The sequence below is a fragment of the Schistocerca cancellata genome, chromosome 11 (genome assembly GCF_023864275.1).
Source record: "Schistocerca cancellata isolate TAMUIC-IGC-003103 chromosome 11, iqSchCanc2.1, whole genome shotgun sequence".
Lineage (NCBI taxonomy): Eukaryota > Metazoa > Arthropoda > Insecta > Orthoptera > Acrididae > Schistocerca > Schistocerca cancellata.
In genome coordinates, this window is record NC_064636.1 from 140,450,960 (window position 1) to 140,466,623 (window position 15,664).

At 44.0% G+C, this 15,664-nt stretch overlaps 1 protein-coding gene across 1 annotated transcript in view; it reads right to left on the reverse strand.

Annotated features, from left to right (window-relative positions):
• Nucleotides 1–343: 343 nt before the first annotated feature.
• Nucleotides 344–15,664, reverse strand: part of LOC126108566 (uncharacterized) — a 60,623-nt gene continuing 45,302 nt past the window's right edge. Inside the window, exons 5-6 of the mRNA XM_049913854.1 lie at nt 15,286–15,494; nt 344–2,865 (exon numbers count right to left, since the gene is read on the reverse strand). Coding sequence (XP_049769811.1) covers nt 1,388–2,865; nt 15,286–15,494 — 1,687 coding nt within the window. The 3' untranslated portion in view covers nt 344–1,387. The remainder of the gene's footprint in view (nt 2,866–15,285; nt 15,495–15,664) is intronic.

Genomic DNA, 15,664 nt, shown 5'->3' on the forward strand with positions numbered 1-15,664 from the left:
CGCTCTCGTGGCGTCACGCAGAGCGGGCCAGGGTTGGCTTGGCGCTGCGCTGACAGAATCGAGGCGCACGGCCTGCAAATCTTCGTCAAACGGTTTTACGGAATGTGTTGAGCTGCCGGCGCCCCCCTGCGGCCAGGCGGGCTGCACCCGGCACCTGCCTCCCTCGTGGCGCTGCGGCCTCTGGTTTCACTGCGTCCAGTACGGAAATCGCGGTTAACACTGCGGGTGCCTGGTAAATGCACAATTCACGAAAATCACTCCACGTAATACTATTTGTCACAGGATTTTCAGTTGGGCTGGATACTGAATTCACACAAACACTCCTTTACTTTGCACACTCAGGTTTTATTTGAACAAATTGGAGATCGTCTACTGATTACGAATCACAATTCGCCGTACTGTGTGCTTCTAGTGAAGCTACTATGGCACATGTTTACCAGGACTCACAGTACTGGCACAAGTTTATCCTTCCACAGTACTGTTTCTGTAAATACGCCTGTAAGTAATGTTCTTCCTTGCTCAAGAGTGGCACATGGAACATTAACTTTTAACATCTGCCATAGTACCCTTACAAACCTCTAGCTTAACAAATCACCACCTTGTCTCACAAACCCAATAATGCTAATCTCATATAACTCTGCCATTCGACACTTTGCGTTCACTTCAAGCCACATTTCACACAACAAGTCATGTGTTACTTAATTACTATACCTGTTTGAGCCACTCTATGTGATCGAACCACTAATAAGCTCAACAAACCCATTTACACTTTCATGCACACACCACTTCAGTCATTGGCCCCTCTCTTTTGATTTTATAAGTATCTGAATGTCTCTTTTCATGGTACTTGACATACTTATATACAAATCATGTAAAAGTACATCTTTCACACACATATGGAAAATTTCCTTGCTTCAGACATAATGTTATATACTAATATCATACATTATACATTAATAAAACCGACAAACTGCAAAGACAGATCCTCGAAGGAAAACGGAGAAAAAACGTGCTACGAACATGTGTCCAGAAATGCACCATCGCCACGGTAGATGACCCTGACGAACGGGAATTCCTCCGACAACGTGCTGCGTTTTCCTTGTATATAACAGGCCGTGTGATTGACGCAGCCTATTGTATACACAAAGCATTTCCCAACAATTTTAGTAAGTAGTCTCAGTGCATTAGAATAGGTAGACAGAGGCTACCACTCACAAATAAGCACACAGTTATAAATGAAGGAGACGTTAGGAAAGAGAAGTACTGGCTGTACGATATCAGATTTAATGACATTTAATATTGTCATACCAGGTAGAGTCCATTTTTATTTTTGGGTTTAAAGCAGTGTAGTGTGGAGACAGTTATTTGCGAAAAATACTGAAGGAGGCTACAGCGAGGATTCTGAAAAGGGAGACTGTTCATTGTTTCTCCTGGCCAGATTCCTCTCGGCTGCCGAACACAGCTCTAGACCTGCAGGGATGTCGGTTGGGTTCCACCAAAGAAGTATCCTGTTCTTCAGTACGGGGAGCGTCGTTCCATTGCAAACGAAACAGACGAAGAGCAGTGGTCCTTGCACCATCGTAGCTAGATGCATATAGTAGACAAACTGCGCTATTCCCTGAGCTTGGTGGAACCCAATTCTAATAATAATTCCTGTTCCACTTAATATAATAGCTTTAACTGACATAAAAAGACATTCCTTCTTTGAGGCAAATTTCTTGTTATCAACAATTTCGAGTTGCCGCATGGAGCACCGATTACGTAGGTACATGTATCCAATCAGTCCGAGACAAACCAAGTTGAATGCCACAGAGACTGAAATCCCTGCAAGGACTACTATGCGACTGTAGATCAGGTAATATTTACTCGTCTTTTCCAAAGCAACAGTTGCCACACATACTATACTCCACGGTATAAGCACACACAGCACCTCACGACGGAATAACTGGCTTACTTCAGCAGGTAGTAGCTGGTCAGGAAGCCTGAGATGGCGAACACAAGAATACATCTGGTAGCAGAATGAGTTCAGCCAGATACAGCTGAGAAGTGTGAGGGCGCTGTCTATCAGCACTGCTGTAGGTAAGTCAGGGACGCCTGCCATGCGATACACGACCTCAGAACACAGGATCTGGGTTATGCACGTGATCTGAAAGGACAAGAGTATCTTTCCAGGCAAGTTGCGTAACTGGGGAAGGTACATGTATACTCCGGCAGTCGAAAAACGGAAAATTATATTTACCAATACAAATGAGATTTCTAAAGGCTTCAAGCTGTCGATTTTGAAATCCTTGTATTTCAAGGTGGCGTTGGTTAAACTGTTTTTGTAGTTCAGTGTTTCTTCTGTTACCTTTTGATACAGTAGACTGCGACTACTATGGTATAATCCAAATACGGAATTAGTGAACGTACAATTATGGGCTGTCCTAATGGAGGAAAAGTCGCGACACTTTAGCAACAGAATAGCTCTGGAAACAGAGCAGATGGCGTCTGTAGCGTTCGATTGCAGACATGATTGATCGTCAGGACTATCGAAATAGCAGCGAGCATCGTGCACGGACTGTATCATACTAAACGGGATGTCCTGACAAATGCCGTACGAGTTGACCGCCATCCAGGCCAGCAGACAGAGGTTGACGTTCACCCTCTGCGTGTAGGCCAGGTAGCTGGTGACGGGTACGTGGGGCGACCTCTGCACCACGTCGTCCCACAGCTGCTCGCGGCACTGCTCGCGCTGCTTCACGGCTTCCAGTGGCAGGTCTTCCAGCGGACACGTGGGGTGGTCCAGGGCGTTCACCAACAGCTGCACGCAGTCAGTGCCCACGGAGAGCGTAGCGTGGCTTCTGTCCTCCAGCTGCCACTCCTCGTCTGCAAGAAAACGACAGCCAGTAGGTGGTGGCCGTACACTGCAGGCAGCTGAATCCAAAGTCTTCTCTGGATGACGAGCCTGGCCGTTGTTTACCCACATTATCCAGGTTCAGTTACCCAGAGCTATGTGAGGCGGCATGTCAACAAAAAGTAAGAGTATTAACAAAGACAGGTATCATTGTTAAAATTCACGTCTATTTCATCTACAGGGTGTCCAAGAAGTCCCTGCATCGCTCTTGACATAGTAAAAAAGAGGAAGTAAATAGGTTTTATTGATATTCCTGCATTGGAGATGGAAAAAACAATGTTATCAGAATTATATTTTTGTTTCACCACTGCAGTCTTTGAGTTCCGAATCCATGGACCAACAGTTATCTTGTAAAGGAGAGATTAGTGGAGGGTTCGTGGGTGCATGAACATCTGCAGATAGGAAAAACTATGTAAGGCATGATGAGACCATTTGCCTCAGTCCCCCTCGTAAAGAAGCCATGCCTGATTGAGATAAATGTCCTGTATTTTCAGGCTGTCTCAGACCACATATTGGAAGCAACAAAAAGTGACAGTAAAGTGTGTCACCCAGTCTCAATCATATGAGCAGTCTCCAATGAAAACCACTTGCAAAAGAGCTGTTCGACTTCAAGCATCTTGTTCAACAATGCACGACCATATTAAAAAAATTATGAATACGAAAGGATTTAGGCACATGTTTGTTACTGAATTATCTGACATTAGTGTGGAGCAACGATTTGTAACCTACCGTACTTTGTTGTGGCGACTTCTGCCATGTCTCGCTCAAGAGTGTTGTTTACGTATAAATGTGCCATATACCACTGTTTGATCAGGAAAATATTGTTTTCTTGTCTAAGGTAAGTACCCATTATCAGCAAGAGTTGGAAAGGAACCTACCTCACCTTATGTGGGCCATTGTGTGATTAGAATACCTGTTAGGACCACATTCTTTTGAAGCTTACATGAATGGGAACTTCCACTTCTCTGTACAACAAAAGTTTTCAGTAACTCACCTCCATGACAAGGCAATCGCGGATCTTGTGTGGTTGTAGAGGCAAGGAGCTCGAGTCTCATTTTGTTGTTCAGATGTGTGAGTTTCTTAATGAACAACTTATTCTCGGATTGTATTTGGTTCTGCAGCATTTAAAGCCACATTAAAATGGTTACCACGAAATCCCAACATTACCACCTCAACAACCTTTTGAAATCGTCATGACAAACTTTTGATCCTACCATGCAAATAACTGAATATGAAGAATAATAAAGTCTCATGTGGCACAACGTTGAAAGATTAATGGAAAATTGACAGAAGTGTTGAGGAAGTCTTTCTAAGCAGATTTACTAGAACGATCCGCAATAAAGCAAGGGGGACAGCGAGACACATAGATATCTGAGGAAGGTGTGATCGTCCATACACTGATACGTTGGATACGTATTTTTTTTAATGTCTAACTACGTCCATATAAAATATACTGTTTTGACATAACTCCATAGGCGTCCTGTACAAAGAAATAGGATGCAGGCTGAATTCTCGTCTGTGTGATATTTCACTTTCCTCCGTGAACTTAGTGACCCCATCACGCAGCGTAAAAAAAGGTGATGGAGCATATTTGTCACCAGTTTGTTTCGTTAGCACGAGATAGTCGAGAAATAGCACAACAAAATACAGTAACTGACGATTTTGGGAGTTCCTTTACCACAATGAACGATTTACTGTTAATACTCTGTTTGCATACATTCCAAAACACGCAACAAATGTAATTACTTCGTCTCATTCGTACCTTGTGTAATGATAATGATGCAGCAATAAATGCAATTGGGACATACATGCCTCAGCTGCTGAGTGGATGAATGTGGGATTAGAACTCCAGAGATTTGTGATTCAGGCATTGCTCCCGAGATTCCTTCTGTCACTTATCTCTTCTTTCACCTCTGACATTGATTTATGGAAATCGAAAATGTTGGAACTGTAGAATTGTTCGGAGACCCAATAATTAACTGTGTCAAACAATTATTAACTGGGTAAGTTAGTTCCAAAGTAGGAAGGCGGCGAGGGACCACAACGTGCAGTGGGACAGTGGCTCGCGAAGCACTGTGGTGACCAAACCAGGTCTCAGCTTGATGACGGCTTCACCTACTGCATTCTGAGAAGTCCTGATGGTCGTTTTCCTCGAGCACTATTCCTGTTCAGAGTACAAATCAAAGGAGAATGATACTGATATGCTACACATCATCCAATGTATACAGAGTGAGTCACCTAACGTTACCGCTGGATATATTTCGTAAACCACATCAAATACTGGCGAACCGATTCCACAGACCGAACGTGAGGAGAGGGGCTAGTGTAATTGTTTAATACAAATCATACAAAAATGCACGGTAGTATGTTTTTTAACACAAACCTACGTTTTTTTTAATGGGACCACGTTAATTTTGTTAGCACATCTGAACATATAAACAAATACGTAATCAGTGCCGTTTGTTGTATTGTAAAATGTTAATTACATCCGGAGATATTGTAACCTAAAATTGATATTTGAAACCTCCGACGTTCAGTTGCGTCTTGTAACAAACACGGGCCACGGTTGGCGAGCAGCATCTGCAGGGACGTGTTTACGATGACGACCGTGTTTACGAGTGTGGCTGTAGTGCACTGTTGTGGTTTGGTCTAGCTGTCGCAGGGTGCGCATGTAGCGCTTGCTGCTATTGTTATTCTGCATTCGTCTCCGCACGCAGACCAACTGTAGTACACCGTGTTACCAGACGTCTGTGATAGTGTAGTGTTGTAGGAACTGTGACCATGGTGTATACGAACTCTGAAAAGGCGGAGATGATACTCATCTATGGAGAGTGTCGACGAAATGCAGCTGAAGCCTGCAGGGTGTATGCAGAACGGTACCCGGACAGAGAGCATCCAACGTGCCGCACATTGCAAAACATCTACCGCCAACTGTATGCAACAGGTATGGTCGTAGCACGCAAACGGGTCCGTAAGAGGCCCGTCACAGGAGAAGCGGGTGCAGTTGGTGTGTTAGCTGCTGTTGCCATGAACCCACAAATGAGTACACGGGACATTGCGAGAGCCGGTGGACTGAGTCAAAGTAGTGTCATGAGCATACTGCATCGTCACCGCTTTCACCCGTTTCATGTGTCGCTACATCAGCAATTACATGGTGATGACTTTAATCATCGAGTGCAATTCTGTCAATGGGCATTAACAGAGAATGCGTTGCAGTTCTACCTGTTTACCGATGAAGCGGGTTTTACAAAACCACGGGGCAGTGAATCTACGGAACATGCATTACTGGTCCGTGGACAATCCTCGCTGGCTCAGACAGGTAGAGCGACAGCGACCGTGGACTGTAAATGTATGGTCCGGAATCATTGGCGACCACCTTATTGCTCCTCACTTCATTGCAGGGGCCCAAACAGCTGCAACATACATCGCGTTTCTACAGAATGATCTGCCAACGTTGCTCGAAAATGTCCCACTGGAAACGCGTCGACGTATGTGGTATCAGCATGATGGTGCACCTGCACATTCCGCAATTAACACTAAGCTGACCCTTGACAGGATGTTCGATGGGCGTTTCATAGGACGTGGAGGACGCATAAATTGGCCAGCCCGTTCTCCTGATCTTACACCTCTGGACTTCTTTCTGTGGGGTACGATAAAGGAGAATGTGTACCGTGATGTGCCTGCAACCCCAGAGGATATGAAACAACGTATTGTGGCAGCCAGCGGCGACATTACACCAGATGTACTGCAGCGTGAACGACATTCATTACGCCAGAGATTGCAATTGTGTGCAGCAAATGATGGCCACCACATTGAACATCTATTGGCCTGACATGTCGGGACGCACTCTATTCCACTCCGTAATTGAAAACGGAAACCACATGTGTACGTGTACCTCACCCCTCATTGTAATGTACATGTGCGTCAGTGAAAGAGACCAATAAAAAGGTGTTAGCATGTGGACGTAATGTGCTGTTCCAGTCTCTTCTGTACCTAAGGTCCATCACCGTTCCCTTTGGATCCCTACATAATTCGGTGCTCTCCGATACACACGATCGAACAGCGGAGGAGTGGTAGTCAAGCGTCAACTTTAGGTTACAATATCTCCGGATGTAATTAACATTTTACAATGCAACAAACGGCACTGATTACGTATTTGTTTATATGCTCAGATGTGCTAACAACACTAACGGGGTTCCATTTTAAAAAACGTAGGTTTGTGTTAAAAAACATACTTACGTGCATTTTTTTATGGTTTGTATTAACCAATTACAATAGACCCTCTCCTCAAGTTCGGTCTGTGGAATCGATTCGTCAGTATTTGATGTGGTTTACGAAATATATCCAGCGGTAATGTTAGGTGACTCACCCTGTAAGGTTCATTGGCGTGTTGAGCGCAAATGTATACCCAGTAAGACGAATAAGTTGTGAAAGATTCTTATACACAGGCACATTCTGTGAAAGGCCGAATGCACGACTTTGTCGTAGACACTCCATTTTCCTTCTTATTCATTCCACTCCCACCACATTATCGTGTGGTGCGCAAGCTTCTGACACTTTGCTGCTCTTCAGCCTATCGAGGTTAGGCCAGTATAGCTTTTATGGGAGAAAGAATAAAATGACAGGTTTCAAAAAAATAAAAGCCATAGCGTCTCTACATAAACGCATGTACATTGAAGTTGATGATGGTGCTATGGTGAAGATAAGGCTCGAGCTTCTGGAAAGTCACTGGCAGTTAGTTCCCAATAACTACTACGAGGGTAATACAGTATGATGCAGGTGTTCGCCAGAAAGGGTGTATGTATTCAAGGTGTTGGAGTGGGCTGGGAAGTATGATTGACAAGTTGATGTGGGTAGAGGTAGGTGTCAGGGAGGGATTACAGTGGTCAGGAGGCTGGAAGCGGGATCATCTACATATTGAAGAGGCATATACGCTAGGATTATAGCTGGTTGGAGGAGTAAGTGTCTACATACTATTATGGAACAGGAAGAACCAGCCAGCTGAAGTTCCGCTCGAATAGGATACAGAAGGGTGGCAAGTGGAGGGTGGATATGACATGTTGGTATAGGCGCACCAGAAGCCTAGGTATCCAGAGGATAGGCGAGAAATATTGCTTTTGTTCCCCACGTTTGTGGAACGTTTACAATTTGTGACAAAGTCTGAGGAACTTCAGAAGAGAGGACAATGTAATCGGCTGGCAGAGGTTGCGTCTGAGACGGCAAATATGATACAGAGTGCAAGGTGTTCTAAGACTGTAAGGAATGGTAAATTTTTGAGAGTGCTGAGATCCAAGCTATATTGGCGAAAGTAACACTGGGGCCACTAAGGCTTTTGGAAAGACGAAGGAAGAAAGAAGATCAGGGGTTAACGTCCTGTTGGTGAAACAGCTATTACAGCATAACCCAGAATTGGGAAGAACGGGGAAGCAGGACAACTGGGTCCATCCATAGGAACCGTCGTGTCATTCACCTTAAGCTGTGTAGGGACATCGAAGAGAAACTAAATATGGTCGAAAATCAAGTTTGGAGCCAACAGCTTACCACAGCATCGCCTCATTCAGTGGGTTTTAACCAAGTACAGAGGATGGCTGAATGATGGAATCCCCACATTGTCGAGTTTCCTGTCTTCTTAATTTGAGTTTGTTGTAAGCTGAGGATGCGTGATTATTCCAAGATATGAGAAAGTGAGAGTCCTCTGCCCATGTCAGCAGAGAGGAATGGAGCAGCAGGTCCACCGCCTTACTGCAAGCGCTTATCTTCCTCCACGTAATTGGGCACTGTCCTTGCATTGTGAGAGAACTGTGACTCGGAGTTATCTGTTGAGTCTACGTGACTGTAATGGATGCGTTAAGAGGTTAACATCCACATCCGACACACACGTTGTTGTGTCATGCTTTTAATAAATTTACAAGCAGATAAATGAAACAGTCAATGATCTGAACGCCTTATTGTTTGGAAAGCAATACACTTATCTTTAGCTCCTCGTGGCTGTGGCTGTGTGAGCACGTGTGGTATTAATTGGGGTCCAAATACACAGGAGCTGCTGAAAACACTGAGCGGCATTACAGTGCAAGTCTGCACATGATGAGCACTGAACGTTTACTACAACTGTGCCAAATATGTGTCTGTTGTTGGCCCTCGACTCTCTGTACGTGCATGCTTGGCCTAGGCTTGACTGAGTGACGTTACGCCGACGCTGCACTCTGAAGGCAGAAATTCGTCGCTTCTCTGCAGTCGTCATGGAACTGTTGATACCCTCGTAGACAGAACAGAACTCAGGCTGGACTCTGGCAGAACTCGTACCAGGCACTGGCAGAGCTGGAAATACTTGTCGTGTGTGGCGCCTCGAAGCTACAGGAGGAGTGGCTTACTACTTCTTTCTCATAGGCGGTGGCGATGCTGCTTAGGTGTACAGCATCTCTGCGGTGGTCGATTGACGATTTGCTGCAGGCGATTATCGTCGACACCACATGTGTCACCTTCAACAGTGTCACAGGCCTCATCAGTGTATCATGATACACTGAGGAGAGGCAATGTAATGTAGAACACTGACACGAGGTCTGGTGATGAGAAACTTTATGCTTCAATTCCCCCTCCCATTACTGGGGAAATACCAGCAATGCAAATGTCTTCCATCACCTGGATTCGAATCAGCTTACCTTTGAAGAGAGTACCACCACACAGTCATGTTTATGTGTGCCATGGTGGAAGTTAGGGAGAGAGAAATGATTGGTGGTATTTATTGTAATAATTCCTTGGGTTTTTAACATAAGTGATTTTGATGTAGCAGAGGCTACAAGAGGAGAAGTTACTGAGGCAATGGAGATACGCTGTTGAGTAAGATTTACAGTGACAAAAGAAGCATGGTGTGCCACACAAGGAGCTATACAGTAAACATAATTCACAGGTACACCTGGCACTTGCCAGTTTCCTCCTGGAGATCCGAATGTGCGACTAGTGCGGAGTATTTAGCTAATGGAGGAGTCATCGTACCACTTTTCAATTATAGGCCACATGTCCTGTGGACAGACACCAGTGGTTCCCATTACCTTCTGCATTCTCATGCCTTTGAGCACTGCTGACTCTTCAGGGTTTTAGGAGCAGGGGAAAAGAGTTCCTTGAAGCTCTATCCGCCCATCCATCATTACTGATGATTTGTATGCTAAATTTATGCAGTAGCGAGATTCGAACCTGGGTCCCATGACGTTTTGATTAGTATACAAAGACACTACCCTTAAATCATAGGTGAGCCATGGGATCTAAACTTGCATACAGTATGATATCACACAACTTGACTAGAGATAGTAGGAAATAAGAGTTTCTTTTCTTTTTTTTTTTTTAAGAAGGTCGAAAGTTATGGAGTCATGAGCAGCCTCTCATAAGAATTTCCTGAAATTGTAAGACGTCGTGGTCTCCTTCATTGCTTACATATTCCGCCCTCACAATCATATTCTGCACACCAAGACGCTTCATTCGAGCCCAAACTCGAAAAGATAAAGTCAGTATTGTATGAATTCATGTAAACGATATGCAAATAACTAATAAATCGCAAGTGCGCACCGTGGTTGAAATACTCGAGGCTAGCGTACACACATACATTCCAGACACGACGGTCACAGGAGCTTTTAGCTCGAGAGAGGCAACTGCACCCCAGGAGGCCGGTCCCAAGCTATCTACGTCGGCCAGTGACCGCCTGTAGAGCAGACAGCATTAGCCCGAGTGAAAGGACGACACCGTGTTCGGCTTTAAAGCAAATTCCGCTACATTGTGTGGTAGCGGTTAGCCTACGCATTCTTTACACATAGCACGCAGTTTCAGAGATTTTCACAGGGAGACAGCAAACGCCAGACACTGATACTACAGATTTCCGGATTGGTCACCTTAAACAAAACGTGATTCTCCCGTTTTAGAAGAGCAATGCTGATTGGCAGACGATATTTGTGACGCCTTGAGCTGAAGGAGTACTGGAACAGATCGAAAGATATACCCCTTCACGACTGGTGTGCAGAGGGGCTGTTCTGTTGTCGCTCTTGGAGCGAGAACACGTAATGAGAGCGTGCGCGCTCGTACATGTACTCAAAGAGCGAGGAACAAGTCTCTCCTCAGTACTTCACTGGGAGAGCACCTCTGTCGCACGCCAATAGACTAGGGGCGAATAGGAGTCCTTGACTTCATCAAGGCGTAGGGAGACTTTGATTGGCGAAGATCAATCCAGATAGAACGAGAGTTATCTTATTTGTCGGCAGCGAGCGGCGAAGACAGCAGTCATCACAGCTACAGTTCTTGCGACCCCCACATTTCCTCCACAACAGTACCCTTCTGTGCACATCACACGTGACAGCCTCAACTGTACCTAGCAACATTCTAACCCATAATTATTCAAGTCTAGTAGGTGCAGCTCTCAGCCATTCTGCCAAGTCAATAACAATCTTAAACTTTGTATAGAAATTTCATTTGCGAATCCTATCCTTGAGAGGTAACTTCACATTCTGAAAAGAACCCGCAAATAACGTGTTCAATTCATAACTAAAAGTGCTATTGTGATTTCTCAGAATTTTTGCAAAATAAATAATAATTTTCGTTACTTTCATGTTTTTCTTACACTAACTAGCACTACTCCAGTACCCAAGAATCCCACTAGTTACGTAATAAATTTTGTGAATTTTTGTGTCATATCCTTACAGTGGACGACTCCAGAAGGTATTTATTGCTGAAAGTTTTTCAGGCATTTCTCTTTAGAACGTTAGGAGTGTCCGTCTGACTTCTGTAGTAGTGTGGGGGTGGAAATTGCATCTTGCAGGGGCCAAAGGGTGAAGGGTACATCTCAGATTAATCTGTTGCGCAGAATGACAGAATAGCACCAACCCACACGCTCACAAAATGTGTGGCTTTATAATCTTGTGTCGTAAATACTATATTAAATTCGTTTTGTGGTGTTATAGACAGGTATTTTAAACTGGGACCAAGAGATATGATGGTCGTATTTATGTAACATTGTATGTACCGAATTGTCGAGCAGTCATTAGATACCGTGAGTATATCTTTAAGATATGAAGCACTGAGTCTGGCTTGTTGAGGTTGTTTGGTAACGTGAGGTTGTTATGGATGAGAGGAGAATGAATCCTTTTTCAATAGATTGTTCAGTTTATGGAAAATGTGGCAGTGTTTTTGTTCATGTGTACCACCAATGCCAGGGTTTCTGATGTGCAGAATGAGGTGCTGGTATCAGGATATCTCACAAGCACCCATTGGCAGTACCATCTGATTCTATGTTGTATCAATTATCTGTGCTTTGTAGAGTGTAGAGTGACTGGGACTGTGTTACGTGACTGTAACAATTTTCATTAAAGTATAGTTGTAGCATTGAGATAACATGTGACTGATGAAGATCTCGTTGGAGCTGATGGAACAGACATATGGATGGAATGCTATGCTGCTGGTTTGTCTTGATGTTTTATGCGGCGAAACAAGGTTAGGTATAGGTTTTAAGCTGATGTTTTGGTGTGGCTGAAGATAAAGTTGGATTGCTTTTTGGAATAGGTGACTTGGATGTTGAAATGGAAAGTGGCTGTGGCTGTTATCGTCAGCTGTTGGACGATATGTGGACGTTGAAGGAGAGTGAATGTTATGGAAAGCAGTGGTTCAAAACTGGATGTCTTTCATGTAGGGATGCGACACAAGAAACTGTTGAGATGATGACGGTGAGCAAGACTGACGGTGTAGAAGACTGTGGATCTGAACTCAATATCTTTGATGCTGAGGATGCAATGCATGTAGTTGTTGGGATGCGGAATGTAAGTTTAGTGTCGTGAATAATGCGTTTACTTTATATTTATTAGATCATTCGAATTGAGGCTGTGTAGATGATGCAATTGTGCAAGGATTGTACATTTGACATAGTTAACATGGGAGGTTTTACGAACTTCCAGTATGCTGCAGTAGTTTGGGTCAGCAACTTCTGGTAATCAGTGAACGAAAAACCGTTCCAAGGTTTTGTTCATTCGATGAGTTATCTCTATGCACTGTAAATGTTCATTCCACGTTTTTGACATCTTCGGAAATGCCATTTTCGACTATGTTATAGTGATTTGAAAATGGGTCTCGGTCCGAAACAAATCATCGAATGAATAAAAAATAAAAATTTGCATCTTGGACTGGTCTTGTTTGTAATTGGGATAGGCCAGGTGGTTCTGCGATACTGGGTCAGATAGTCGTCACACAGGAAGTATTTTTGACATCTGTAGCCTTGGATTTGCGATTTAGTTGATTTTACACATTGGCAGCGACAGCAAATCAGGGCTCAGTTCCTGATACGTTGGACTGTTGTGAGTAAGCATCTAGTTCTGCTGGACAGAGATGCGTAAACCAGCCGACAGTAAAGCACCACGGTTTTAATAGTGGCAACTCTTTCAGACAGGGCCGTTGTAGCAGCCTGCTGGATGTCGCAAACCATCTCCAACATCGCCACGTGCTCCGAAGAGATTCGCACCCGTTTCTTCTTTCCCTCCCCCCCCCCCCCCCCTCCCTATCTCGACCGAACTGCCACGATCTCTCCGTTCTCTCGGGATTATCATGACAACTTTCCCCTGAAGATATCTTCAATGTCGGGCTTGAAGTTAGCTTCCAGACAAACGGCTAGTTGTCGACAACTCTGTAAGGTCTTGTCGCTGCTCATTCTTTAATATCTTGTCGCTACTCGCGAGGAATAGAAACATCAACTTCAGCTCACACGTTTGTTCCCGATGTCCATTACAGTTTCAGTCATACTTATAGACTTGCTGCCGAGTGCAGCTGAGTCTAGAAACAGATGGGGTAAGAGTCTGCTTGTTTAGTAACTTGCTAACAATGCGTATTTCCGTTTATGTGCCACTATTATTCTTATGAGTGTCTGCAGTAAATTATCGGCTGCAGCAGAAATTTTGTAAAGGCCGTTCTTCGCAGTATTACAGTCCCTGGTTCTAATATACGCATATTCTTATGATAACTTACTTCTTTATCTGTTGTAACCCTTTTCGACCACCTTAGTTTCTTAATTAGTCGGTTTACTACCAATTAAAGCCCTGCAAGTTCGATTGCCTGAAGCGGTCAAGAGTGACAACAGCAAGCATAAATAATTTTTCCGCTGAGGGAGCACAAGCTCACTGTCTCCCCTTCCTCTCATTTAAATGGAGTTACCCCCTACCGAACAAGAAGCTATCAGACAGTTACAAAGAAAGAAATGGACGATTACAGCTCGTTTCATGTCTGGTGCACGATAGATAGATGATCGAGTAAGAGATAAAGTCCAGCAACGAGACTAAAATAATAAATTTAAAGAATATAGTGATTCGAACAAATAGAGTTGTTTAGCAGACAGGTGCGATAGCTGAAAATGCAGTGTTTCCTCAGTCCTACTACAGTTCATAGGATTAACACTTCTAAGGATAATATTAACAGTGTATTTCGTACAATTAAGTCTACAGTTACAAATGGAAATATTATTCGTCAAAGAAAATTAGTAAATACGAACAGTATCATGCCAGGATCACAGATGAGAAATGTAGAACACTACACCAGTTACAGTATAGACAAAACTTTAGCTTGTATGTAGCCGTTAAGTTGCAGAAACTATTCGCCATTTTTAAAACAAGCCTTAGACTAGGTCTGAAAAAAAAACTACGTGTACAGAATTTTAGAGCGTTTATAGAAGATAAGAAGGAACGCTTTTTTATATGAGGCACGTGTCGAACATGTATGAAGGTCTTATCTGCACTGGCGTTCAGAGACGTTGTTCAAAGTGCTGTGGGATGGGCCGTGGTTTAGAGGTGCTGCGTGCCTCCTACGGGAGGGAGACGAGTTGTTCAGTGTACCAGACACTGGCAGACACCACAGGCGAGGTGGTTGCCTGTTAGGCTGAGGCTGCAAACATTATTTGTGAGACACCCACTTGTTTCGAGTGTGTTGCACAATCGTTAGCACCCAGCTGGCACTTGAGTAACGTCTCCAAAACATCACACAGCCTCTGTACATCGCTGGCGTCGAAACCTTCACGGGCCACGAGCAGGTGGGGGTACACCTTTGACCTTTGTGTTACATAAACTTTGTTCTTTTTAATCATCTGTAAACAATCCAAAATTTTGTGTACGTAGTCTTTTTTTAGTCCTTCCATAATGAAGAAGTCAATAATACATCGAAATGAAGTAGTTAGCTTGTCATAGATCCAGTCGGAGAGTTGCCGAGGAATCTAAACACTGACTTTGGAAAGAGCACCAGAGATTATCTTGCGTGGCATGCCAAATCACGCAAGAGCTAAAACTACATATTCAGAAGGATATTTGAATGTCATTCCTCGAACAACTGATCAGTTGTCAGCGCATAACCTTGAAGTGGCCAAGTCCCAGTATTAAACTTACCTACAATCTTGAAATCATCTTCATAGAATGAATCGATGTACTCAGCTGCATGGTACCAGTAGACACGATGGAAGGCGTACAGATCGTCAGCGAGGCTGAACATTTGCGACGCCTCTGGCTGCCGCTCCTTGCACAGCGCACTGAAGTCGTCGTCAAAGGAGAGGTTCCACGGCTGATAGCGCAGCAGGCGTACACTCAACAGCGGCCGCCTGTAGCACACAAGGTGCGAGGTTAAAAGTTAAAAACCTAGCATGTATAGTTTATGCAAGAACGTACAAGTATCCATAAATGTGTGTGAAATTTTATGGGACTTAACTGCTAAGGTCATCAGTCCCTAAGCTTACACACTAGAGATGGGCAAAACTGTTCTTTTCAGAGA